Raw genomic sequence first — 25,683 nt, forward strand, 5'->3', positions numbered from 1 at the left:
TAAACTTGACAAAGTGATAACACCATGGAGGCACATGCAATCCAAAGAAGATTAAGCGACATGGGTCTGAAATCTTACAGAACCGCAAAAAATCCTCTTCTCACTGCGAAAATGAGATCTAAACGGCAAGATTGGGCTAAGTACCGCGAAGTGTGGTCCTTTGAGGAATAAGAGAAATGATGAATGTACAATTAATCTTATCGGAGCTGATGGCGGCTAGAGAGTATGACGGAGAAATTGAGAACGCTTTTCAGTTGAATGTGTCTTGTGCACTGTAAAGCATTCTCCATACATAATCATCTGAACGGGGGCACCAGGCAAAGTGTTGGGCCTTTAATACTACTCTAAAAAAATGAAAAACTAACAGCACAAGCTTGAAAAATTGTAGTAATACAATTTATAAAATTAAATCATCAAACTGAAAAATTATTAATTTGAAGATGAAAAAGATCGTCTTCAAACACAGCAAATTGCAAATTTTTAAGGTGCTACGCTAGTATTGTCGCTTACTGTATATGTTCATACGTGTGAAGGAAGTCATTGTTTATTCACAATAGGTTCTTTTATATATATAATGTTTGGAACGAGCGATCAGCGAGTTATTGTTGTTTATATAATATGGGTATTCAAAAATATGAGTTGCATCGAAATGTGTAGCCTTTGCTGATATTCTTAAGACTAACATATTATATAGATCTTACTGCTTTTTATGCTAACTAGCGTGTTTACTTATTACTAGCTGATAGATTGTTTAGATATAACTGTTTGTTTCTCTAAAAACATTTCCTTTGTTCTAAGATAAGGCTTGTTTTTCATGTCATATCTAATTTCTCAGCCAAAATTCTTACACTTGCACAATTTCATCGATTCCCACCAATTCAACATAGTTTCTACACCCCGGCCCTAGGCCATCATTTAACTTTTGACGACCATCTTTAATCGTGTAAGCCATGTACAAACTTGAGAACGACTCACCATAAACTTCGTTCATCAATTTCTTTTTTTCTTGACTATATTCGTCCACCTAAATACAGTCTTAACTTTATTTCTTTCTCTATAAGTATCTTAAGTGATCAATTATCTGGCACCTTAATAGCAAGTTTTTATAATTTTTCTAGATTTATTTCGTTTTTGTATTTTAGGCAATTTTCTTTCACGCCATAATGCTATGAAAAGTTTCTTATTTAAGCCTACAGAAATCTTGCCTTATTATCTTACAGGGTAAAAAGCACTAGCTCTCAGGGCCTACCTTTCCAGGACGCACATTATTTTTGACCTACACTAACACTTCTAGCATTACATGGGTTATTTTTCACAAAAACGTAACTAGTCTGTTTGGAAGATATACTAAACTCCTTTTGAATGCAGGAATATTTTGAAGAGTAAATAGTTAAATTGTTTCTCTTTGTTCATATTTTTAAAGAGAAAAGCAAATTGCTTGCTAAAGAAATGCTTTTAATTCTATTCTCACTCAATTGACACCAAGTGTTTCTTGAGTATATGCACAAATGCGCCAATAAAACGTTTTTAGCAAACATAAATCTTCGAGTGAAAAGATTTTGTTGAGCGATAGGAATTGCGTTTAAAAGTTATTGACAAAGAAGCTTAGTTTAATATTTTATTTGCTTTTGTATTTAATTTCTCACGCAAATCCAAAGTAAATTTGAAGAAAAGTTTAAAGGATTTAAAATTTTTTCTTATTTGTATACACACATAAATATGCACATATAATGTATATCGATGTTTTATTGTACGCTTTTATATTTATTGTGTGCCATTCTCCTTCGGATGCATGCACGTAATTGACCGTTTCTTAAAATATTAAGAACTGGATATACTACATATATGCACATACATATGTATGTATATTAGACTGTTCCATGTTTTTACAAGCGCCACTTAAAGTTTTAGACTTTTTCCAAACCGTGTCTGAATTTTTTTTGCCTTTCTCTTGCATATTACATATAATTTTATACATTTTGCATACAATAAGTAACTCTACAACTTCAAAAAATTGATTTTCTAATACAAAATTTTCCGCTGTAACAAAATTTTTCCATTAAACCACTTCTTTTAAAGCTATACGCAGTCAAAGTTAAGCATCAGGAGTACTGAGCTTTCATGCAAGAGATTTACATACATTCAGTGTTGCTCATACGACATGGTGTACCGTATGAGTATAGTACTTTCATGCATAATTTTAACTGCGTATAACTTTTAAAGAGATGTTTTATGAAAAAATCATTAAGATTTTTTGTAGCGCGGAACTTTATATAATTATTTTCGTTTTTGTTAGAGGTTGATTTAGAGCAAAAGCTCAAAAAAGCCCATGTTAAAAAGCATAGAAAAATTAAAAAAAAATTATGCACAATTTACATTGAAAATAAATATATTTCAGTTGCGTTTGTAAAATCAAGCAAATTGGGAAAATAACGGACACCCTAATATATATGTATGTATATACAAATGATTTGTGCAGCACAATGCGTGCTTGATTGGCATTTATGGCTAATGCTAGGCCGTCTGGCTATAAAAGGCACATGCCACTGATATACGTTGTATAAAAAGGATAGTGTTAAAAAGGATCTTCCAACAGACAACAAGTACACACACAGTCACGTAAATGCTAAAACCTGAATGTGGATTTATTTTGGGCACCTTTCGGTAGGCTGCGCTCAAGTGACACGTCCGGTGGCACACATTTGTATATTGAATTTATTTTATTTGTTATTTGGCTAAATTAAGCAGGACGAATGGCGGAAGGAAATCGTTAAATTGTCGGATATAGACAAATAAACCACATGGAAAAACACAATTTGTGCAATTTTTCACTCAGGCAGCAGAAAATATTTACGGAAAATATTAAATTTACTGGTGAAAGAGGGAGCTTAAAGGCATAAATAGTAGAAGAAACATAAACAAGAATAAATGAAGGTTACAGTTATACAAACTAAAGGTGTTCATATGTTCGGAATAGTTTAGTATTGATTACTGAATGAAGCAATAATGAAAGCCTGCTATTGTTAACTTTTAGTGAAATTTTTAAAGCAGAAAGTAGTTCTTAAAGAATACTTACCACACAGGATTTGAGGTCAACTAATATATACAAGTTTTGGCAACAGTATTCCATCCTTTCCACCTATACGGCGAATCACGAAAGAGCTCTCACAAAAAATTTATCAGCGGTTTTTATTGATAAAACTCTCTTTTATTGATAGTAAGTTTCACTCAGATATATAATTTTTTTTGGAGTTGACAACATCAAATTGCGAAGTTTTTAAAATAGCAGTTGAGAATTATTTTACGTAAAAGGTAATATATAAAACACCTAAAAATTAATCAATGGTCATTTGAACATATTGGGTCTAATCATTGACTAAATTTCGATCGAAACATATGAATTAGGTTAAAATCATTGAAATCGTATTTTCGATGATTCGTCTCGATCAAATACATTCCGTCGCTAATAGATGGGGCTAAATTCGAAGTCATTGAAACCGGCAAATCGATAATGTACATCGAAATCTCGACGTTGATGAGTGAGCTGTGGAAGTTGAAAAGACATTATCCTTTGTAAGCGTTTATGTAAAACCAAGTACAACTTAGCCCTTCCAAGCGCGTTTGCAACCGAACATTTTATATTCTTGCAACTTGGAAGAATCAATGTCAGAGGAATACGTTAAGGTGTGAATTGTCAACCAGAGGATCGGAATCTAACCAATTTTATATATACAAACACTATATATAACTCATACACTGACCGACATATTCGGTATAAGGTTTGTTAGAAGTTCGAGAATCTTTATATTAGGTATATGGGGGCTAAGGAAAGTATTGACCCGATTCAACCCATTTTTGACACACAGACACACCATTATCAGGAAAGGATTTCTCTGAATTTGAATTTGCATATCTCCCGATATTTTTGATTAAAAGTCAATTATAGACACCGCGGTCCACGTATTCGGTACCTGAACAGTTTCGTTTGGAATTGGGCAATTTTTGTTCATAGGGTGGTATACCTTACAAAAATCAATAACGCGACATTTTATTCTGTTATTATAATTACTTCTTTATTTGTGTACTGGAAGGTCAAAGAATCAAATGGAATTTAAAATTGTGTTATATGGGAAGTAGGCGTGGGTTTAGTCCGATTTCGCCAATTTTCACGCTGATAGAAGAATATGATAAAAAATGCTACCTGCTAAATTTTGTCGAAATCGGTCAGTCGGATCCCGAGATATGGGATTTCACCAAAAAGTGAGCGGTGCCACGCCCTTCCACAAATTTTCACACCTGCACCGGCTCCCATAACGCTTTTTCATACCATCGCGATGGTAAAATTTAATGTCTCCGGTGTAGTTACTTATTGATTTATTTAATTCATCGCGCTTTCAGTAGTTTTTAACAGTACCGTTATATGGGGAGTGAGCGATTTCATCCATTTTCACACTGTCGGTAGCAGCTTTTTTAAGATTTGTACTCAGCAAAGTTAGTTGTTGTAGCTTAAGTGGTTTAGGAGATATAGACATTAAACTTGTTAGAGGGCGAAGCCACACCCATTTTTGCAGAAAATTTTGTCCACAGGTTAAATGATGTGCATAACTTGAGTACCAAAAAACAAAACCGAAATGAAAAAGTCGCCATTTGACTAATTAATGTGGCAACGATTTCAAAATGTATGGAGCGAAAATGGTCTTCGACATATTGATGTCACCAAGAAAGCCTATAAGCTCACATAATAAGGAAGAAACAATTTACAATTTTTTTTTTTTTAATTTCTTAAAATTTCTTAAAACCAAAATCCTAAAGAAAAGAAATTCTTTAAAACAATTCTTACGAAAATTTTGTTAAAAAAAATAAAAAAAAACTAGTAAATAAATATGCGCTTGTTGTTCGGTTCTCTTATACTAACTATCTTCTCAAATTCAAATTGAGAACAAAAAGTTGAAAAACCATTAACCCATAGTTCTCATGTTTTAAATTTTCATTATAGGCGCATATGATATTGTTAACCCTTCAACTCCACAAGCACAAATACATATATTTGTAGCAGCATTAGGCAGCGAAATATAAGGTAATACCTAAATGGGTCAACTATGAAACTTAACACACACACAAAATCTAGTAAGAAAAGTATACGCACACATGTACGAGGTGCAAATTAGGCACAAAAATATAAAAAGAAGAGAAGCAAAAGTTGATAAAGTTACGAAATTTCATTACTTCACTGGTCAAAAGCTGACAAAAACTTGCCAAAAAAAAAGGAAAAAAATAGCAACAAAACTGACCAAAAGACCAAATAGCGAAAACATGTTTATATAGAATAACATAAAAAATTCAATAACGAAAGCCAACACTAAATCCCTTGTGTCACATAAGCACCACGCAATAATATTAAAGGCTACAACAACATCATGTCAACAAAAAGTGACCCAAAATGTAAAAACGGATCTATTTTCAACGCCAGCGCGCACCCTCGTCATCGTTATTACCACCTACTAAAGCTACTAAATAAAATGGCAACGCCACAGAGAACATTATCGGCGTCATCATCATCAAATTGTAGTTGGAACAGCATTCACTTTTAAACTCTATTGGCCAAAGAGGGTGCACTTTGACCTTTAGCAGCTGAAACAAAACGACAAAAGTGAGATGCTAAAAAGAAGTGGAATAAGTATTGATAGGAGAGAAATTGGAGCGAATGAAAGAGCGACAAAGGATTAAGTGAAATGAGATAGACTTGAAGATTTGGCAAAATTAACATGAGAAAGTTTGAAAGTTTAACAAAAATAAAAAAATAAAGTCAATGCATATTTAATTTAATTGAAGCAAGCGAGTGGAAATTAAAAAGTTTAATTAAAGAACTTGAATTAATGCAAATTGCTTAAAGTTAAATCGTTGAAAGCTAAAAAAAAAATTAAAACAAAAAAATCTTCAAATCAACAAACAAAAATTTCTAAAAAAAACAACAAAAAATAAAGTACTTCTTTAAGCCAACAAAAAGAAATAGCGTCAAAATACACACTGCATCATACAAATCACATCCGCACAATTATACTCGTGTGCAGCACATGCTTCTATTTCCGGCGCAGGCAGGCGGTGGCGTATGAGTGATTTGCCATATTGAAATCAACATGAATAATTCAGGAGCGTGGCATTAAGTATGTGTAAATACAAGCAAGTATGTAAATGCTCGGCTGTCATAAATGTCTATTCGAGTGCCGGCGCACAATTTATGCGTGGCTAAAAATAGCGCGGAGATGTCGATTTGCTGGTGTGTAACAGACGGTGGCGCAGTGCGTATAAGTAATGCAGATCTCCGAATATTGTATGGGTATATGAATATGTACATATGTACACACGTGTGTACATACATATATATATGTAAATAAAAATTTATGCAGTGAAGTGTGTTTTAAAGCGATTTTTCCTGCTGATGATATTATAAAATAATATTTCTTCTATATAATGTGTTGATACTGAGAAGACAATGTGTATTGGGTATTTGTGCTGAAGTACTTTCAAAATGATACAAAAAAGAAATAAATTCATAGTAGGTTCAATTATTGGTGGCATGGAGTTGGGGATGTCAAACGAAATCAAATTTCTAGACCACACCTTAGATAACTTCACAACCTTACGGCGGCCGCCGAACTAGTCCACTCTTCGGTGGGGCCCCACCCCATAAAGCAGTTTCTCTGCACGGAGGAGAGAATATGCATAAGTCGTATAGAAGAGGACATAATAAACTATAGGTCGCTGTGCAAAACCACAATTATTTTAATATATTTACAGTAGGTAGAAACACATGGGAAACAAAAAACGTTCCCCTAAGAGGAGCTGAAAAACGTTTGAAAGCTTTTTTGTTTTTATTTCATCTACCTATTATTTCGTAGTAGAGTTTACCCAAAATTGGTTACATACATTTTTCCTATAAACATTGAAATTTTCATATAAATATATCAAACTGTCGAACTCTTGAATCGGACCTGTGCTGCTGGACTATTAGATGGAGTGCTGGTGGTCAAGGTGTTATTTCACCTCATGGCGCCATGCAGAAATGGCTGATAGATAATACCAAGGCTGTCTACGTCGCGCTTAAAACCTGGCAGATCTCGGAGTACATTCTGCTCCCGTCATCATTAAGTTCGTGTGGCAGGTGTAAGTTGCCTCCAGTGGGGTTGGAGCAGAATAAAGAGGAGACAAAAATCTACTCTATCCTCTCAGACGCGGTAAGCCAGGAGAGCTGATCGTCAGGTGATGGATCTGTCTTCAGTCTCTAGCGCATGTTCGAAAAGGATTGGGCCAGTAATGAACAGTTAAGAGGATAAGGATCCTTCAAATGTAAATTCAGTAAGCAAATACAGTCTCCTCCGATCTTTTGCTTTATCTACGAAGTGGCCATGGCTAAGCAGCAACGGCATCTCTTGCTTAAGAACAACAGAGCCACAAGCTTCTGGCGGCTAGTACACTAGAGCTTGCTTATTGGCCAGAAACGACTTAATGTTTTTATACCCTGAACAGGGTATATTAAGTTTGTCACGAAGTTTGTAACACCCAGAAGGAAGTGTCGGAGACCCTATAAAGTATATATAAAAATGATCAGTATATTGAGCTGTGTCGATTTAGCCATGTCCGTCTGTCTGTCTGTCCGTCCGTCTGTCTGTCGGTCTGTCTGTATATATACGAACTAGTCCCTCAGTTTTTAAGATATCGTTTTGACATTTTGCAAACGTCATTTTCTCTTCAAGAAGCTGCTCATTTGTCCGAACTGCCGAAATCGGACCAGTATAACATATAGCTGCCATATAAACTGAACGATCGGAATCAAGTTCTTGTATGGAAAACTTTCACATTTGACAATGTCTTTTCACAAAAGTTAGCACAGGTTATTTTCTAAGGCAAAAATGTAATCTCCGAAGAAATTGTTCAGATCGGATTACTATTGCATATAGCTGCTATACAAACTGAACACATAGTCACTAAAAGAAATGCACCTGTGAAGAGGATATAAGCTTCGGTGCAGCCGAACTTAACATTTTTTCTTGTTATTTTAACCAATTTCAGCAAAAAGAATGCCCTCACTGCTATGCTAGAAGACAGTATCGGCGAACTCTAGCTTGTCTCGGGTTGTATGCTGCATGCGGACAGGTGAAGTCACCTCCGGATCTACTTACGACAGCTCTTAGAGAGCCATCTGTCATGAGTCCTCAGGGTTTAGGTGCATTCCAGCGAAAACTCCTACTCCACAGAGGTGTCTGAAAAATTCTATTAATGATTCTAAAGATATATTACCGCATGAGTGCATTATATTATAGCCCATCCGCTCTATAGCTCATTCCCTTTACCTCTTAAAGCTTCGTTTTCTATTTTTAAGATAATCTATAATATGAAATTTTAAAGACTCTTAAAGTATTATTAATATCATATAACTCAAAACATTACTGGCATACAAGCGTCTACATATTAATCGCTCCCTAAGTCAATATGCCACAGCTTAAAGTTCAAAAAAGGCACACGTTTTCGTCATGAGAATATTAAATTTTAAACATTCTTGAGCTAAGTTGAGTTTCTAAGCAAATTTTTTGTCTCGTTTGCGAAAATCCAACGAAATGGACTTAAATTTACAATTAAAGCTTATCCTTATCAAGGATCAATTTTCACACAAAGGTCGAGAAATTAAGCAAGCGCAAGAGAAGCTTTATTTGTCTAGCGCCTTGTTGGCACAGACACACACACACATTTATATATGTGTATATATATATTTAAAGGCAAAGCTCGGTATATACAAATTTCTGTTGGAATTGAGTGTAATGGCGCACACAAGGGACCTTTAAATTAATCCCAAGCACTGAGGCACGAAGTCAACAACTCCGATTAACACAGGCGGACCCCAAACTCACACGCACACACACTCATACGTTTTTACAAGTGCTGACCAAACCCGCAAGCCAAAGGCTTTACACTTCACACCATCAAATAAGAGCAAGAGAGTAAAGAGGCGGGTTAAGAGGGTCAAACGCTTGACCCATTAACCCATCGAACGGTTAACCAAACAGGCAACAAAAGTGATTAAGCGCAATGCAAAAAGAGGAACAAGTGAAAGCGTTTAACATTTGAGAAAAGTAGATATGTAATGTTGCGAGTATATTATTATTTCCTTATATTTATGTTTGCGGAGGCCCAGAGAGCAAAAACCAGAGCCCATTTTTACTTATCAGCCCGCGCCGGTGGGTAGCGTTTAAACTTTTCCTCATTAAGCCTTTGATGAGTGTTGACATTCGCCGCAGGAAAGCTTACATATTGACTCAACCTTATTGCCACGTTATTTTTTTGGCACAACAACAATTTTATGCCATAACTGTATGTAGAATAATGGAAGCTACTTACCGATATGCGCCACCCATTAATTTGTTAATAACTAAACCGATATCGTGTAGTGTGTAGACGTATCCCTTTGGTATGTGTGGACGTACGTCGCGTAAAATATAACTGTAAAGAAAAAGAAATTGATAGTCAATATTTTATTAAAAATTGAATTAGAATTCAGTAACAAAGTTGGGTTAGGTTAGGTAAATAGACCGATTTCTCGTGAGGCCACGTATAGTCCCACTGGTGCAACTGGAGACGTTGTGAGACCCAGAACTCCTAGGTATGGACCAAAAATACCGTCGCATATTGACAAAATCCCTAGAGCCTGCCATAAATTTATTGAAATAACCGATTTACTTCAACTATACGCTGGCGAAAGCTAAAACAGTGGTGGAGAAAGTGTCTCGATGTTTCACCTCATCTTCCTCATTTTAACTTTGACACGTTGCGTCCAATCAAATATTTAACCTCATCGTGGGAGTGAGAAGGGGACAGCTTTCAGTTAGGACGCCTATCACAGCGACGAAGCGAGCTTTGCTAAGAGCTAGCAGTTCAATAAACTTTTTACGTTTCACTCTGGGCTTGAAAATTTTTGCAACCCCACAAGTGCTGGCTGCTGACCATCGATTACTAAGCTTGCGCGAGTGGCATCCCTGATCGTTTCCATTACGATGGAATTTGGGTAACTGTGCCTTTTCCTGCAAGCACATTGGGTTTTCCTACGATTCCGCTGTGGCCAGATATCCAGGCAAGTTTTATATGAAAATAGGAGACTGAGTTCATGAAAACGGTTGAATCGGATTAATGATATTTTTATAGAAAGATAGTTAGGATTGATTTGCATCATGATCTCGAATTACTAATTGTTTGACCCACCATAAACATATACCCTTAATAAGTTATCTCCCACCAATCATTTAAAGTTAATAAGTCTAATATCATACTTTTATTGGGGAATATTATCATCACAGTTCTAAGCGTAACCTTTCTAGAACTAGAGGGAAATAGCAGCCCTTGGCTGGCTAAAAATCAATACCCGTTCCGATTACTTAAATACGACAATTGTGCGGTGGACATTCAGAGTTTACTAGGATGTTTACTTAAAGGTCTGCATTATAACCACTTGCTGGAAGTTGAGACATACCTTCATAAAAAAATATTTCGAAAGACAGGCAGCTAAGTAATTCAGCAGACTTCTAAAGGGGATATTAATAGTTCCACAGTTCTTATTAAAATACTCTAATAGTCTACGAAAATAAGGCAGAGAGTTTGAGTTGTATGACAGTGAACTGAGAAAGTCACTATGTAAGCCCTTGCTTTGCTCTCCTACCAACATATTTTTTTTTACCCTGAACAGGGTATATTGAATTTACCAAGATTTTTCTAACACCAAAAAGAAAACGTCAGGTACCCTATAAAGTATATATATAAATGCTCGGCGTGACGAGCTGAGTCGATTTTGCCATTTCCGTCTATTTATCCTTCTGTCTCTCTGTACATGGAGTCATGTGTAGAAGTTCACGCAAATGAGAAAAGTTCTCTGATCGTCATTCACTTGGGAGTGGCCAGAAACGATTCTTTTACACATGACTCAAGTAGCATACGACTTCCGGTCTTTGACCAAGTATCCTCTGGGTAGCCTAAGAAAATCCGTTTGAAGGCGAGCTAAAGTGAGAAGGCGAAACATCCCCTGCATAGGGTTGTGCGCTGGGTTTGGGACCCGCCACGTAAAAAAAAAACACTTCAATGAAAAAGCAACAACAGCCTCGGATGAGAGACCCCCCTTTTGATGACGACCATGGCAAACGAAATAAGGACTTCGAATTGAGGGCATGCACCTGGAATGTCCGGTCCCTTAATTGGGAAGGTGCCGCTGCCCAGCTGGTTGATGTCCTCGCAAAAATAAAGGCTGACATCACCGCCGTCCAAGAAATGCGATGGACGGGACAAGGACAGATACGAGTAGGTCCTTGTGGCATTTACTACAGTGATCATATAAAGGAGCGAAACTTTGGTGTTGGATTCGTGGTGGGAGAGAGACTCCGTCGTCGAGTACTATCATTCACTCCGGTGAATGAACGTCTAGCCACAATCCGCATCAAAGCGAGGTTCTTCAACATATCGCTGATTTGCGCCCACGCCCCGACGGCAGAGAAGGACGATGTGACCAAAGATGCTTTTTATGAGTGCTTGGAGCGCACTTATGAGCAAAGAAGATATCTTTGGCACTACGGTCGGTAAATTCAGTCTCCACGAGGAAACATCCCCAAATGGGTTGACGCTGATCAACTTCGCCGGGGCCCGAAATATGGTTATCTGTAGTACTAGATTCCAGCATAAGAAGATTCATCAAGCTACCTGGCTGTCTCCGGATCGAAAAACCACCAACCAGATCGATCATGTTGTGATAGACGGAAGACACGTCTCCAGTGTTTTAGACTTGCCTGCGCTCCGAGGTCCTAACATCGACTCGGACCACTATCTTGTTGCAGCTAAGATTCGCACCCGCCTCTGTGCAGCAAAAAACGCACGCCAACCAACACAAGGAAGGTTCGACGTCGAGAAGCTGCAATCACAACAGACAGCCGAACGATTTTCTACTCGGCTTGCACTTCTGTTCTCTGAGAGCACTCGTCAACAACTCGGTATAAGGGAACTGTGGGACGGTATTTCAAACTCTTTACGTACAACTGCAACCAAAACCATTAGTTTTCGGAAAGTGCAAAAGAACAGCTGGTACGACGAGGAGTGCCGTGTCGCAGCGGAGAGAAAACAGGCTGCCTACCTCGCAACGTTACGATCGACCACTACACGTGCGGGATGGGATAGAAACCGAGAGTCGAAGAGGGAAGCAAGGACGCGCTTGCAGACAGAAGAAGAAAGAGGCCGAAATGCGTGAGTACGAAGAGCTTGATAAGCTGGCCGACAGGGGTAATGCTCGAAAATTCTACGAAAAATGCGGCGGCTTACAGAAGGGCTCAAGACCGGAGCATACTCTTGTAGAAATCCCAAAGGTGATCTACTCACCGATGCCCAGAGCATGCTTATATTATGGAGGGAAAACTTCTCCAGCCTGCTGAATGGAAGTGAACGCACAACACCAGGAGAAAGGGAACCCGACTCCCCAATCGATGACGATGGAGCATACGTTCCATTACACGACCATGCAGACTCCCTATCGTGCGACTTCTTCAACCTGCTTCTGGAGAAAATAGTTCGAGCTGCAGAACTTAATAGAGAAGGTACCATCTTCTATAGGAGTGTACAACTCCTGGCGTATGCCGATGATATTGATATCATCGGCCTCAACAACCGCGCCGTTAGTTCTGCTTTCTCCAGGCTGGACAAGGAAGCAAAAGAAATGGGTCTGGCAGTGAACGAGGGCAAGACGAAATATCTCCTGTCATCAAACAAACAGTCGTCGCACTCGCGACTTGGCGCTCACGTCACTGTTGACAGTCATAACTTTGAAGTTGTAGATAATTTCGTCTATCTTGGAACCAGCGTAAACACCACCAACAATGTCAGCCTAGAAATCCAACACAGAATAACTCTTGCCAACAGGTGCTATTTCGGACTGAGTAGGCAATTGAGAAGCAAAGCCCTCTCTCGACGAACAAAACCAAACTTTATAAGTCACTCATAATTCCCGTCCTGCTATATGGTGCAGAGGCTTGGACGATGTCAACAACGGACGAGTCGACGTTGCGAGTTTTCGAGAGAAAAGTTCTGCGAAAGATTTATGGTCCTTTGCGCGTTGGCCACCGCGAATATCGCATTCGATGGAACGATGAGCTGTACGAGATATACGAGGACATTGACATAGTTCAGCGAATTACAAGACAGCGGCTACGCTGGCTAGGTCAAGTTGTTAGGATGGACGAAAACACTCCAGCTCTGAAAGTATTCGACGCAGTACCCGCCGGGGGAAGCAGAGTAAGAGGAAGACCTCCACTCCGTTGGAAGGACCAGGTGGAGGAGGACCTGGCTTCGCTTGGGATATCCAATTGGCGCCACGTAGCGAAAAGAAGAAACGACTGTCGCGCGGTTGTTAACTCGGCTATAATCGCGTAAGCGGTGTCTACACCAAATAAGAAGAAGAAGTACATCAGTTTTTGAGATATCGATCTGAAGTTTCTCACCCGATTTTTTCCTAATAAGAAGCTGTTCATTTCTCGAAACCGACGATATCGGACTACTATAACATGTAGCTGCCATTAGAGGCAATCTGAAAAAAATTCAATATTTCTCTACAATCTTGTCTATATGACAATTTAAGTGATTAGAGATCGCCTTACCCTGTCGTGTATCCCTGAACCATGGAGGGCCACATCCAAGGTAAGAAGACGGCCTGGCTAAAGGATGGTGAGGTTGGATTGAATACCAACCTCTTGAAGACGACCATCGTCCCGTTTACGAGACGCAGGTCTTTGTCCGGTCTCAGAAACTAGCCCTTGGGGGCAAAGGGATATATGTATATGCCTAATATGGTCAACTACCTTGGTTTCCCGCTGGATTCCACTCTGCGGTGGAAGCAGCATGTTGACCTGACCATAATCAAAGCTACTAAAGCATTTATGGTGCGCAATCGACTAGCTGGCAAATCTAGGGTCTGCAAGCCAAGAATTGTCATGTGGTTGTAAACTTCATTAATAAGCTTAAGTTTATCTTTAGCAGCAAGGCTGAATGGAATGATTACGCTCTCGAACTACTGCTTAGGGATAGTAGAATCAGGTGTTACACCGACGGCTCGAAAACGTCGGTAGGAATTAGTGCAGGATTCGCAAAACCACGCACCAAACTTTGCATACCAATGGGAAGTGGGTAGAGAAAAACCTCCAACGCGACTACCGCGCGCATAGTCATACTCAGCGACAGTCAAGTGGAACTTTAAGCGATCTCTGCGTGCGAGACTAAATCGCTACTGGTGCAGGAGTGTTTAGAACGGTTGAACAGTCTATCAGATCGTAACCAAGCGCACCGCATCTGGGTGCCCGGTCACAAAGGTAAAGCTGGGAATGAACTGGCTGGTGAGCTCGCCTAGTCCGCAGCATCCACCACCGTGGTAGGACTCGAACCGATCCTTGCGGTTTGTCCCCAAACCATAAAGGAGTTGCTCCGCAAGAATGAAGGAGTGAGCAGGGTGGGGTATTGGCAGCAACATAGTAAGTTTAAATGTGTAATTAACCTCCCAAGAGACAAACTCAGGCTACTTGTCGGTTACATGTTGCTTATTATGCTCCTGCAGTCTGAATCGAAGATCGCTGTGCGGCTATACATAGTAGTAGATGAAGCCGAAAATTAGCTTCACTCTTTAATACAGTTTTAAAAACTCAGGTCTTTGCAGTCGGTTGAGCAAACTTGAGGAGATATTTTCAAAAACCTTAAATAAACTGTCTCATATCACCCATTAATGGCCATGAACGTTAAGTTTGTTATAATAAAAACGTAGTAACTGTATTTACAATAAATAGGCTTTAGTGGCGCTGATCAAGTATTTACTTATTTAGATAAAAAGAAAATAATAGTCTAAGATCCCACCATAGCACGACCATCACCCATCGTATTACGGGATGAAAATAATTTTTATATAAAATTTGTTAAATTAAAATATTAATTTCGAGGAGGTTGCCTGGAAATTGTGATGCTAAGTGTAATTAATTCATAATTAAAAAAAGATTTTTTTTTAACATTACACCCACTCTCTTACGCAATAAGCAGTAGACTAATCGAAAGCATATAGCTTGTAGAATATGAAAACACTGGGTTGCCTTCTTTTTCCCGGTGCAATTATTGGGTACATACAGGTAACTTAAAAATAGTGATTTGCACCTATCGACTTACGCGATAAACCTTATACCAAAATAAAGATAATTTTATTGCGAGTATAATGATATAAGGTTGCCTGCGAAAAATTGGTGCTGAATCCCGGTTGCCGAGTTTTAAAAAACGAAATATTCGTGCGGCTGAATACGTGCGAAAGATACGTCCGAGGAATGTTTTCAGTGCCATAGAAAATGACGCTGCATTGCAGTTGTGTGTCGCTCCTTCGTCGAAAAAAAAACAGCCTTGGTACATTTTTTGGCTGAGTATTGGGAAAACCAAAATTTGGTAACGATCATCGGATATAAAAAGATTTTTTTAACTGTTGACCACCAGTGTTTCTCTTACGGAGTCCAACAAAATTCCATAAAAAAAGTGAAGAAGTTGATTACGTGTGTCATCATGAAGAAGCGGATACGAGGATGATTTTTCATGCATATAAAGCGCCACCTGAGTCGAAAATTTTAATTAATGCCTCTGATACCGATGTTCTGGTTATTTTGCTGGGAAATATTCACAAAATTCAGCATTCTGAAATTTCCCTAGCCAATTCAGCGACAAAAAATAAAAATTATCAACATTTGGAGTGCATTAATTGCACTGAATTAGCGTTGAAGTTGGGATACGTATACAAGTTATGCCTAAGTATTCCAGCTTTCCATGCATTTACAGGATGTGATTATACGGCTGCATTCTACAATAAAGGAAAAGTAAAACTATATAAATTATTTTCCAAAAACGAAATGTATCAGACAGTTTTTTCATCATTGACAGATGAAGCTGATGTTTTTATCAACGAAAAAATGGACACAGCTCAAGAGTTCACAGCTAATATGTATGGTATAAAAAACTGCAATAGGGTGAATGAAGCGAGATATCGAAATTTTGTGAAAAGTTGTTCTTCAAAAGAAGACAACGAAAAATTGTTAAAAAAAATTAAAAGTTTTGACTCAAATACTATACCACCGTGCTGGATATCACTTAAACAAAAAACTTTAAGAACAATTTTTGTGAATTCTATCTGACTTCATGCAACGGATTCATTGGGGACCAAACGCCTTTAACAGTACAAGATATTGCTGAAATGACAGAAAAAGAAAATAGTGACGACTATTGTTCAGAACTTGAAGATGCCAGTTTTTCTTCGGATGAATCAGATTTTGAATAATGTAAATTAATTAAAAAATATTTTTAATCACTATGTTATTGTATTTATAACAAATGGCACTGAATACGTTCCTCGGACGTATCTTTCGCACGTATTCAGCCGCACGAATATTTCGTTTTTTAAAACTCGGCAACCGGGATTCAGCACCAATTTTTCGCAGGCAACCTTATATCATTATACTCGCAATAAAATTATCTTTATTTTGGTATAAGGTTTATCGCGTAAGTCGATAGGTGCAAATCACTATTTTTAAGTTACCTGTATGTACCTGGCAACCCAATAATTGCACCGGGAAAAAAAAGGCAACCCAGTGTTTTCATATTCTACAAGCTATATGCTTTCGATTAGTCTACTGCTTATTGCGTAAGAGAGTGGGTGTAATGTTAAAAAAAAAAATCTTTTTTTTAATTATGAATTAATTACACTTAGCATCACAATTTCCAGGCAACCTCCTCGAAATTAATATTTTAATTTAACAAATTTTATATAAAAATTATTTTCATCCCGTAATACGATGGGTGATGGTCGTACTATGGTGGGATCTCCTACTATAAGCAAAAAACAGAAAATAAATTTCACCTACCCTAAAGTATTGGCTGGACCATGTTTTGTATTATACAATTCCTCAAGGCGTGGTATTGTCAAAAATTTCTTCATTGAAACGCCATTCTCCAAAAGTAATTTCACAAAATCGATTCTGTCGTGTTCGAGTGCCTGCATCATCGCCTCATCCAGAGCGCCTACAAGAAGGCGAAACAAAGAAAGTAGCAATAATGAGAAGAAATTGACAAAAAATTAAAGCAAAAAAAAAAAAAAAATAAAGAAAAACAATAAGTACGTGCAAGTTCAATACGTTGCTTATCCACTTATTTATGCTCCGTGCTGAAGCACAATGACCTACCATGCGGCCACTCTTGGCCGTAGACGAAAATTTCGCTGCGAGCGATGTCAACGCGATTCCATGTCAATGCCAAACTCAGCTGTTCCGGTGGGCTCAAGTGTTGCGACTTGAAGAGCGCCGTTAATATCGTCTGATCCAATTCCTGTGCCTCGCCTTCGGGCTTCTCTTGTATGCGAAAAACGGTTATCTGCGTAATTGGAAAAATGAGAAGAGAAGCAATATTAGCAAAATTAAAATTGGTATTCCTTTGTTTTTTGTCTTTTTGGCATATAAAATCGAACTTTAGGGTAATTTTACAAAAATATAATGAGAAAATGGCATTTTCCAACTAATTTTCCGATACTCGTTTTTATTTTTACTTTGCTTTACTACACCCACTCTCTACTGCGGTCAGTCGAAGCAATTAAAACGAGATCCGGGTTGGATATCAATTAACTTCGATTTTCATATTGCCTTTTTGCCCTTTCTTCACTGCTTTTTTTGACATGCAAACACATTTAGGGATCCCCACAGGCTAACAAAACTTTTCTCGTGTATTTTTGCGCAATTTTCATATGCATTAATAACGGTTAAAACGACTAGGAATAATAAAAGCTTTAAGCTTTAGCAAAGGCAGAACACCCCGCCGAGTATTAAAAATAGACGAGCATACATATTTACGAGGATAAAAGCTAGAAGTAATGTATATTTTTCAACTCCTATCGGTTATATTTCAGTTATTTGTCTTTCTCTTTCTCAGAAGTATGCTGAGTATGAGCACCCTCACAATGCATACCGTTAACCAAGCTCAACAGCAAGTTGACAGCATTGAGACCATTTGTTTAGCAAAATTACTAAAACAGTCAAAAAGCCACAAAAAAACTTTCATAAACAAGAACAGTCCCAGTGGATGCCAGCCTTTTCATTAATTCATTTACTTACCAAATTTTTATTTCGTGTGCATTGCAAAAGTTCCTGATAAAGTTTTTCGGCTTGGTCGAAGCCGACTTCGAAAGTTTTTTGTATGGTTGTAATTAAATAGTCACGCATAGACTCCAGCACCGGCTGCTCCTCGCCATCGGAGGCGTATCTGGAACGGAATTTTAAATATTTAACAGCAAAAAAATTTTTGATTTTTGATTTTATACAAATGAGCATTTTATAAAAACAAGAAATGATTATATTATAAAAACAATAAGTTCGGGTGTAACCGAAGATTTTATAATTTCGCAAATTGGAAAGTTCAAATATGGAAGGGATAAGGATTACAATCATGCTTAGTAACTTATTAACATACTATATAATAGGTCGAAGTTTAAGGGAAAAAAGTCAATCTTATGCCTAGGAATATAAGGTTTGGACTGAGGTCTAGAACAACTTCATTATTTTTCTGCGCTAAAAGACATTGTTTCCAAAAAAAGTTGTCAAAATTTTAATTTTAATTAATTTTTTTAAATAAAAAACACTTTAAAATTAAATGGAAAATCAAATAGAAGGGAAATCACTATACTGCTTATAATGGGGCTAGGAGAAAATCTGTGCTGACTGCCATAGCTTTTGCTATGACTGAATAATACTCAATAACTTGTTTCCATGCAATCTTGTGAAGGTAATTACACTAACCGAAATTCAGCCGATTTTACTACGACATAACATGTCAAAATTGACCCGATCTGACACATAATTGGCGCTACTAGAATTAAATAGTAATAAAGTAAAGAAAAATCGTACCACAAAAATGGTATCGAAAAGTTGGAGGGCCGCTATAATCACCCTTAAAAAAAAAAGAAATTTTGTTCAAAAACTTTGTAGGCCGTGGACTTTTCAATTGACCTGCTCTCATTACCAAAAAAAGTGCTCTTTGAGCTTTATTAACATACTTCTACATTCTGATCGATATTAAAGATATAAAGTCAACCGGATGTTGAATGAAAGCTAAGGGAAATTATTATCTGATTTTATAACATATGAACACAGGTAGCGAGATTCTTTCTGAATTCCATTACCGACCGATATATTTACCGATGTATGCGTTATAAATCAACTGGAAGTTCGAAAATCTTTATAAGAGATATATGAGAACTAAGGGAAGTATTGACCCGATTCCATTAAATTGGAATAAACAGATATGGTATTATCAAGAAAATATTCTCATCGAGTTTCAATAGCATATATTACGGATTGGCCAATATTTTCGGTAAAATGTTAGATAAACACACTGGGTGGATAAGCGAACTCTAGTATATTCGATTTAATTTACATATATGAAGTAACCGTCGATCAAATTGAAAGGTGAATTTTTAATTTATACTTCGCGTGTTTTTCGAATCGGTAAATTTTTCTGTAAATTTTGTGAGGCTCTAAAAGTGAATTCTTCGATTTTTTCTATGTCAGAATTTATTGAACAAAGAAGTGTGATAATGGACCATCTGCATTTGTTATTCGTGATAATTTCGCCACATTTTCGTCTAATATCGTGCCGCAATCACCGGATTCGCCTGATTTCGTATTCAGCCCAAGTTATCGCAGAGAAAGTTTCTCACTGGTAGACATAAATGGGTCACAGTTCATGAGATTGAAATGAGTACTGTGAAGTATTGCTCTTCAAGTTCTTGCTTTAATAACTTAATTACTGCAAAATACGTACACTTCCAAAGATTCTTTGAATATTGTTCGCAAAATTATTGACCCCCTTATAGTCCACACGTAATTAAGTCCTTAATAGATTCGAAGCAAACCTTTCCTACAATAATAGATTTCACCTAAACATGAATTTGAGTCACTGCATGAGTCTCAGTTAAGCAATGATTGTTTACATTGTTCATGACTGCAGAAGAAAGCCATGCCTTAAAAATTTTCACGTAACTGTTAATCTAAGGCATTAATGTTGTTTTACTTGTAGTATTTGAAAATAATGCTAAGTGATCCCTTTTTATCAAAATCTGTTTGCAGCGTAGGATTACAATTCTTCCTTAGACAAAGTTTGGACATATTGTAGTGACTAACAATTAGGCTGTTTTACAATGTCAAAATTATAGCAATAAAAGGCTGGACCTAGTTATCGTAATATTTTCAGACAGTTAGTTTTTCCAATGAAAAGCTTTAGAAAGAGCCAGAAACATTTCAGACAAGTTCTTACAAAACCTAAAACATATACGGTGAGATTGTCCAACCAATACTTATTATTTGGGTAAAATTTATTGCCTACTAATAACTCGAAAGGTTAGTGGGTTTCTTTTTAATTTCGAAACAATTTATCGGGAGATATTTATGATATGTAGACTGTTCATTCCTTAAGGCTATCCGTATTTTAGAATGATATATTATGTAAAAACGACATAGTAACCAAAATCCTAAAAAAAGGAACACAGGTGCAAAATTTCAGACCGATATTTTAAAAACTGAGAGACTATATCATATATGTATATACAGTCGAACAGGCGAGCGGACAGACGGTCAGCCTTGCTTCAGAAAGTCTACTAATTTGCCACCGAAGATCCATAAATCAAAGCACAGTGGCCTGTAGTTCCTAGCTTTAGGAAATTAAACTATGTATTTAATATTTTCTAAGATTTTAGTAGAAAGACTCAATATCCGAAAAATTCTCCGCTGACAAGCTTTGAAAGCTAGCAAATAATATATATGAAGATTTCTCGAAAAAAATTTGACATTAAAATCATGAAAATATTTAATATTTTTAGCAACTTCATCGTAAACACCAAAAGCTCTAAGGACACATGTACACTAACTACACGTTTTAAGCTGCCGCAAGGACCACCCGCAGTTTAAATTAATTACATTGAGTAAAATGACAAAAAATTTAATTAAATACTGGATATACATATATGTATATGTATGTATGCTACAACAACTAACGACAACAACTAACGAGTCTTAATGCTAGACTACGTCGAAAGTGGCTACTATAAGTAACTGCCTTAGAACAACGCCATCCTACAACCCACACATAATCCGTCACCGAGCGGGGTGCCGAGAGTGAGAGAATTCATTTTACTTAATTGCTACAAATTTCACGGCTAAAACGGCAGCAAGGAGAATTACTTAGACATGAAATTATAGCAGCACATTCCTAGTAGTTTTATACATAAAATATGTCGCCAGCATGTTGACGCGCTGTCATGTGCGGAACAACAGGGTCAACAACATGAACATGGGCACAGCTCCCACTCTCTCTCTCTCTCAGTAACATCTATCACGACGCCTGCAACTGATTAGAGACGTTTGCGGATGATGTTGGATCATTTGAATTTCTACGTTAAATATTTCAACCTAAACAGTTGTTGTAATTATGCTGGAGTGGAGCCAAAGACTCGACTTAAAACGACAACAATAAAATAGATAACAATGTGGACCACACTGACCGCCACCGCAACTGAACAAATGTCTAACAAGTAGGCCAACAATTTTGAATTGCAAATGCATTAATGCAAAGTTGCGTAAGTAGTTGGCAACTCGGTGGTCTTTGTGGCCTTCGCGGTTTAAGGTGAAATGCAAATTTTGCAATGCTAATTTTTCGCTCGAATTTATTGTGGGACTGTGCTGGGAAATGCTTAAAATAACCACTTATTGTTATTAAAGCTCAGTTTAAAGACGGCTATGCTTTTGTGGAGCTTCTAGCTATTAGCGGTTGGATACCTAGAAAAATTTAGGAGTCCTGTTTTATCTGGAGATGGAGCAATCTATTTATTTGCGTGTGCATCCACCCGGGTCAGGCTGGATCAGATTTTGATAAATCGGAAGTGCAGATAAGATCAAAAACGAGTACCTTATAGCACATCCACCCTTTAACTCAGCCGGGACAATAGAACTATATCACAATTGAAATGTCAGAGAATCAACACATCAATACCAACACATTTTTATTTTTTTATGAGCAACGCATTTACCAGTTTTGATTCTTTGCGATACCAGATGTAGTTCAGTTACTAGATCCATGAGGAGTGTCATCCATTAGGATGCATTCACTAGACGCGAATTTTAACAGACTCTTTGGCCTCTCTGTCGATGCCTCCTCAAGTGTATCATACCGTGGGGACATCAAGAGCTTACAGCATAGGCTTGCCAATGCGGGAGAAGTGCACAAGAGATGCTCCATTGTTTACCTAAAGTCTTGCTCTAGACATTTCCTGCAGTCTTCTCGATCTGTCTGCCTCATTCTGCGGGCGTGCGTTGTCACCAGGCAGTGACCAGCATTATTCAAAACTTTGCAAAAAAAACGGTATGTGAGAAGATGATGTGATGATTAATATCCTTTCAATTTTAGCTGACAGAGGATCTGGCAACTCTGGAAATTTTTGCTTTGGACCGTTGATTAGGATAGATTAGGTTAGGTAAATAGATTTGATGCAAAATCGATGGATCTCACTTGGACGGATGTGTATTAAAAACTTATTGGACAGTGTCCTGTCAGAAAACGTACAATTGCGAGATGGGCACTAGTAGTTCGGAGAAGCTCCTACGGTTCACGCTGGCCCAGTAGGATGTCACAGTTACATGTCCTGTTTATTGCTGACTGGACTCCTTAGGTCCAGCGCAAGAACGCTAGAGGACATCGAACATCCGACTTGCTTTCAATCGAATGAAATTGCGGTAAGGGTTCCCTCCATAGCCAGCTCATCTACTTTCCAGTTTCCAGCTATTCTACTGGTATAAGTCTAATATGGAAGAAGCTTGAAGCTGTTGTTAATGAGGTAATGCACTCTTTGGCTAATTCTGAGCATACAGTCAGCGAGCCCAAAGTCTCGGCTGTCGGAGTGAAACCACACTTCCCTGAAGAAGGCTGCAAGCAGTACGAACGAGTCCCACAGGTTTTGGGATGTCGATATTATAGCACGTTCATCTTCCCAGGAAGCTGTTCATTTGTCGGAATCGTCGATACTGAACCACTATAGTATACGACTTTCTATTTTCCATTTTCCTTATAAGAGATATTAAGCATTATTTCGAGTGTCTTTGGTCTGTTCGCACTCTCACCCAAAAAAAACACACAACATTTTAATTAACGAATGAAACATTTGAGTCAACCTTTGTTTAGAGCTTTTCGCTTACTTTAAGAAGCAACAATTCGCCAGCCATGCCCACCTATACATAAACCGTTTCAAATTTAACCTCAATTAGAGATAATTCTACAAAACTTCAACTAAGTGCGCTTAGCCAACAGCAGTCAATTGCCATTGGGCTCAAAGCCAAAAGCCGAAAGCTAAATGGATGACCGTGACCAACAAAGGTGCTGAACGTGCAAACATACGTTTGTAGTTGGAAAGCATATTTAGGGAATATTCAATGCATTTTTATACCGAATAGGGGAGAATTTAATAGCTGATAGCTGAGGGCATATGATAGTTGACTTACTTGTGCACGAACGCTATCAGATCGGCCGCACGACCCGAGCCATCGCACACCACCACCGGCACTGGCGGCGTGTCCGTCACGTATTCAAGCACGGCACGTACCGTATTTGTGCCACCCTCGATAACCAGGCAGACGACCGGTGTGCTGGAATGTGTAACTGCAAAGAGAGAGAAAGAGGGAAGAGAGTGAGTCGAAAATAGAGATAAGATATTTAAATTACAGACAATTATTTAAGAATTGCGGCAATATACGCGTAATGGCTACTGAAGAGCTTTAAAAGCTTTAAAAATAATTTCCTCCTCCCGTGTAATGCTTTCGCAGCCCATGGCTCGGCTGATAATTTCACGACAATCAGTCCGACAATTTGATCAAGTGGAAATATGCGTGTGAGAGCAACAGATATGCGTTGCGTAAATCCCGTGACTTGCAACAGCGCGCAGACAAGCGTAAAAATACCGTCATTGCACGCATGCAGTCCCACTTTCCGAGCGCAAAGCAGTTAATATCCCGAGCAACTTATTATTCCCGCTGACGTATTCAATCCAAATACCGTCATTTCGATTTGCGCGTCTGTTGTTGTTGTTGTTGTTGCATGCGTTTGGCCTTGTTGTTGCGCACTGCTCAGTTGCTCATTGTCACTGCGGCACTTGGCAGCTCATTGCCGCATGCCACACATCTCATCATTTCGCGTCACTTCAGATTGGGCCGCGGAATAGCATGCGGGATGCGTTGAATCCTTCGAGCCTTGACAAATAGCGCGCACGCCACATATGTGCACTTCAGCCATAATGACGAAAATATTTGCATTAACCAGTGGTTCCGTTGCGCTTTATTTTGCCAATGATAACTGCGATGTGACATCGAGGATACACGTGCACTGGAAATTTGTTTAAAGTACGAAGTAGTCAAGTATGTACGTAGAAGAGCCTGGGACAAATGTGGGTTCAAACCCCTTAAAGCTACTAATTATTCCTTTTGAATCCCATGAACGAATTTGATTGGTATAAAAAATACATCGCAAAGACAAAGTCTACTCAGAAATGTGGATTCTTACTAAGGTCTTGATTAGATTTTTAACGGTATCTCAATATTGGGAATATGACTGAATGGGAATACCTAATAATTTGAAATCAAATAGATTCCAATTTTATTCTCTAAGTCAGAAAAATGGTCAGTAAAGTTGGTACAGGCCTTTTCAGGCATTTGACACAAAGAGCAACCTGAAGAGATTCAAGATCTGCCATTTTATTCAGAAAAAACAACGGTTTGGTTTGTGGGCCAGTCGAATCAATTTGACCATATTTCTTCAAAAATGATGCCGGTGAGAAGATAACTATCAATGGGGACCATTTTCGTGCCATGATAACCGATTATTGTTGTCTGAAATTGAAGTTCGCGATCTTTGGTTTCAACAAGACGGGGCCACTACTATTGAAAGAAGACTTCGGTTAGCAGATAATTTCACGTTTTGCGCCGGTCGATTGGCCACCAAAATGTTGTGACATCATACCTTTAGACTTTTACCTGTGGGGTAAGGTCAATGCGGACAAGTCAATGATTCGGACAATCATCCGTGTCATTCGTTACCATTCGAAATGGCCTTGTAGAGAAATCATCACGCGTGTCAAAAGTCGAAAGTCATTGTATGATGTTCTCAGCCTGCCGGCGTATCTGCCAGTAATAGTAGTCATAGGAGCCTCTGTTTCCTTGTCTGCTTTCTAAGTATGTAATTTAGTGATTGACGCCGCCGAGACTCAGCTAAATGTATGATATGTTCGTTGATTAAATATCTCCAAGGAGACAGGCGCATTGAAATTCCCCGATTTTCGAAGTATAATTGTTGATGATGCCTGTTGTAGCTAGTTAATCTGCTTCACAGTTACCAGGGATATCATTGGATATGGAATGTTAAATCCCCTAAGAGATCAAAACAATTTCACTATCTTTGACGAAACCCTTGGGGACTTCAGAGATTACAAAGCGGCTTGACTATTAGTATATGTACATATATGAATATATACCTTGTTGTGAGCACACCTTGACAGAACAAGAACGTTTTCTATGA

General features: G+C 38.0%; 1 protein-coding gene across 16 annotated transcripts in view; it reads right to left on the reverse strand.

Annotated features, from left to right (window-relative positions):
- Nucleotides 1-25,683, reverse strand: part of LOC126755064 (transient receptor potential cation channel trpm) — a 316,113-nt gene that overhangs the window by 70,982 nt on the left and 219,448 nt on the right. For all 16 annotated transcript variants that reach the window (XM_050467362.1, XM_050467363.1, XM_050467360.1 and 13 more), the window contains 5 exons: nt 23,619-23,775; nt 18,189-18,336; nt 17,268-17,454; nt 16,950-17,106; nt 9,394-9,495 (listed from right to left, as the gene is read on the reverse strand). In XM_050467362.1, the coding sequence (XP_050323319.1) occupies nt 9,394-9,495; nt 16,950-17,106; nt 17,268-17,454; nt 18,189-18,336; nt 23,619-23,775 (751 nt within the window). The remainder of the gene's footprint in view (nt 1-9,393; nt 9,496-16,949; nt 17,107-17,267; nt 17,455-18,188; nt 18,337-23,618; nt 23,776-25,683) is intronic.

Source organism: Bactrocera neohumeralis, chromosome 4, assembly GCF_024586455.1.
Source record: "Bactrocera neohumeralis isolate Rockhampton chromosome 4, APGP_CSIRO_Bneo_wtdbg2-racon-allhic-juicebox.fasta_v2, whole genome shotgun sequence".
In the NCBI taxonomy this organism is placed as follows: domain Eukaryota; kingdom Metazoa; phylum Arthropoda; class Insecta; order Diptera; family Tephritidae; genus Bactrocera; species Bactrocera neohumeralis.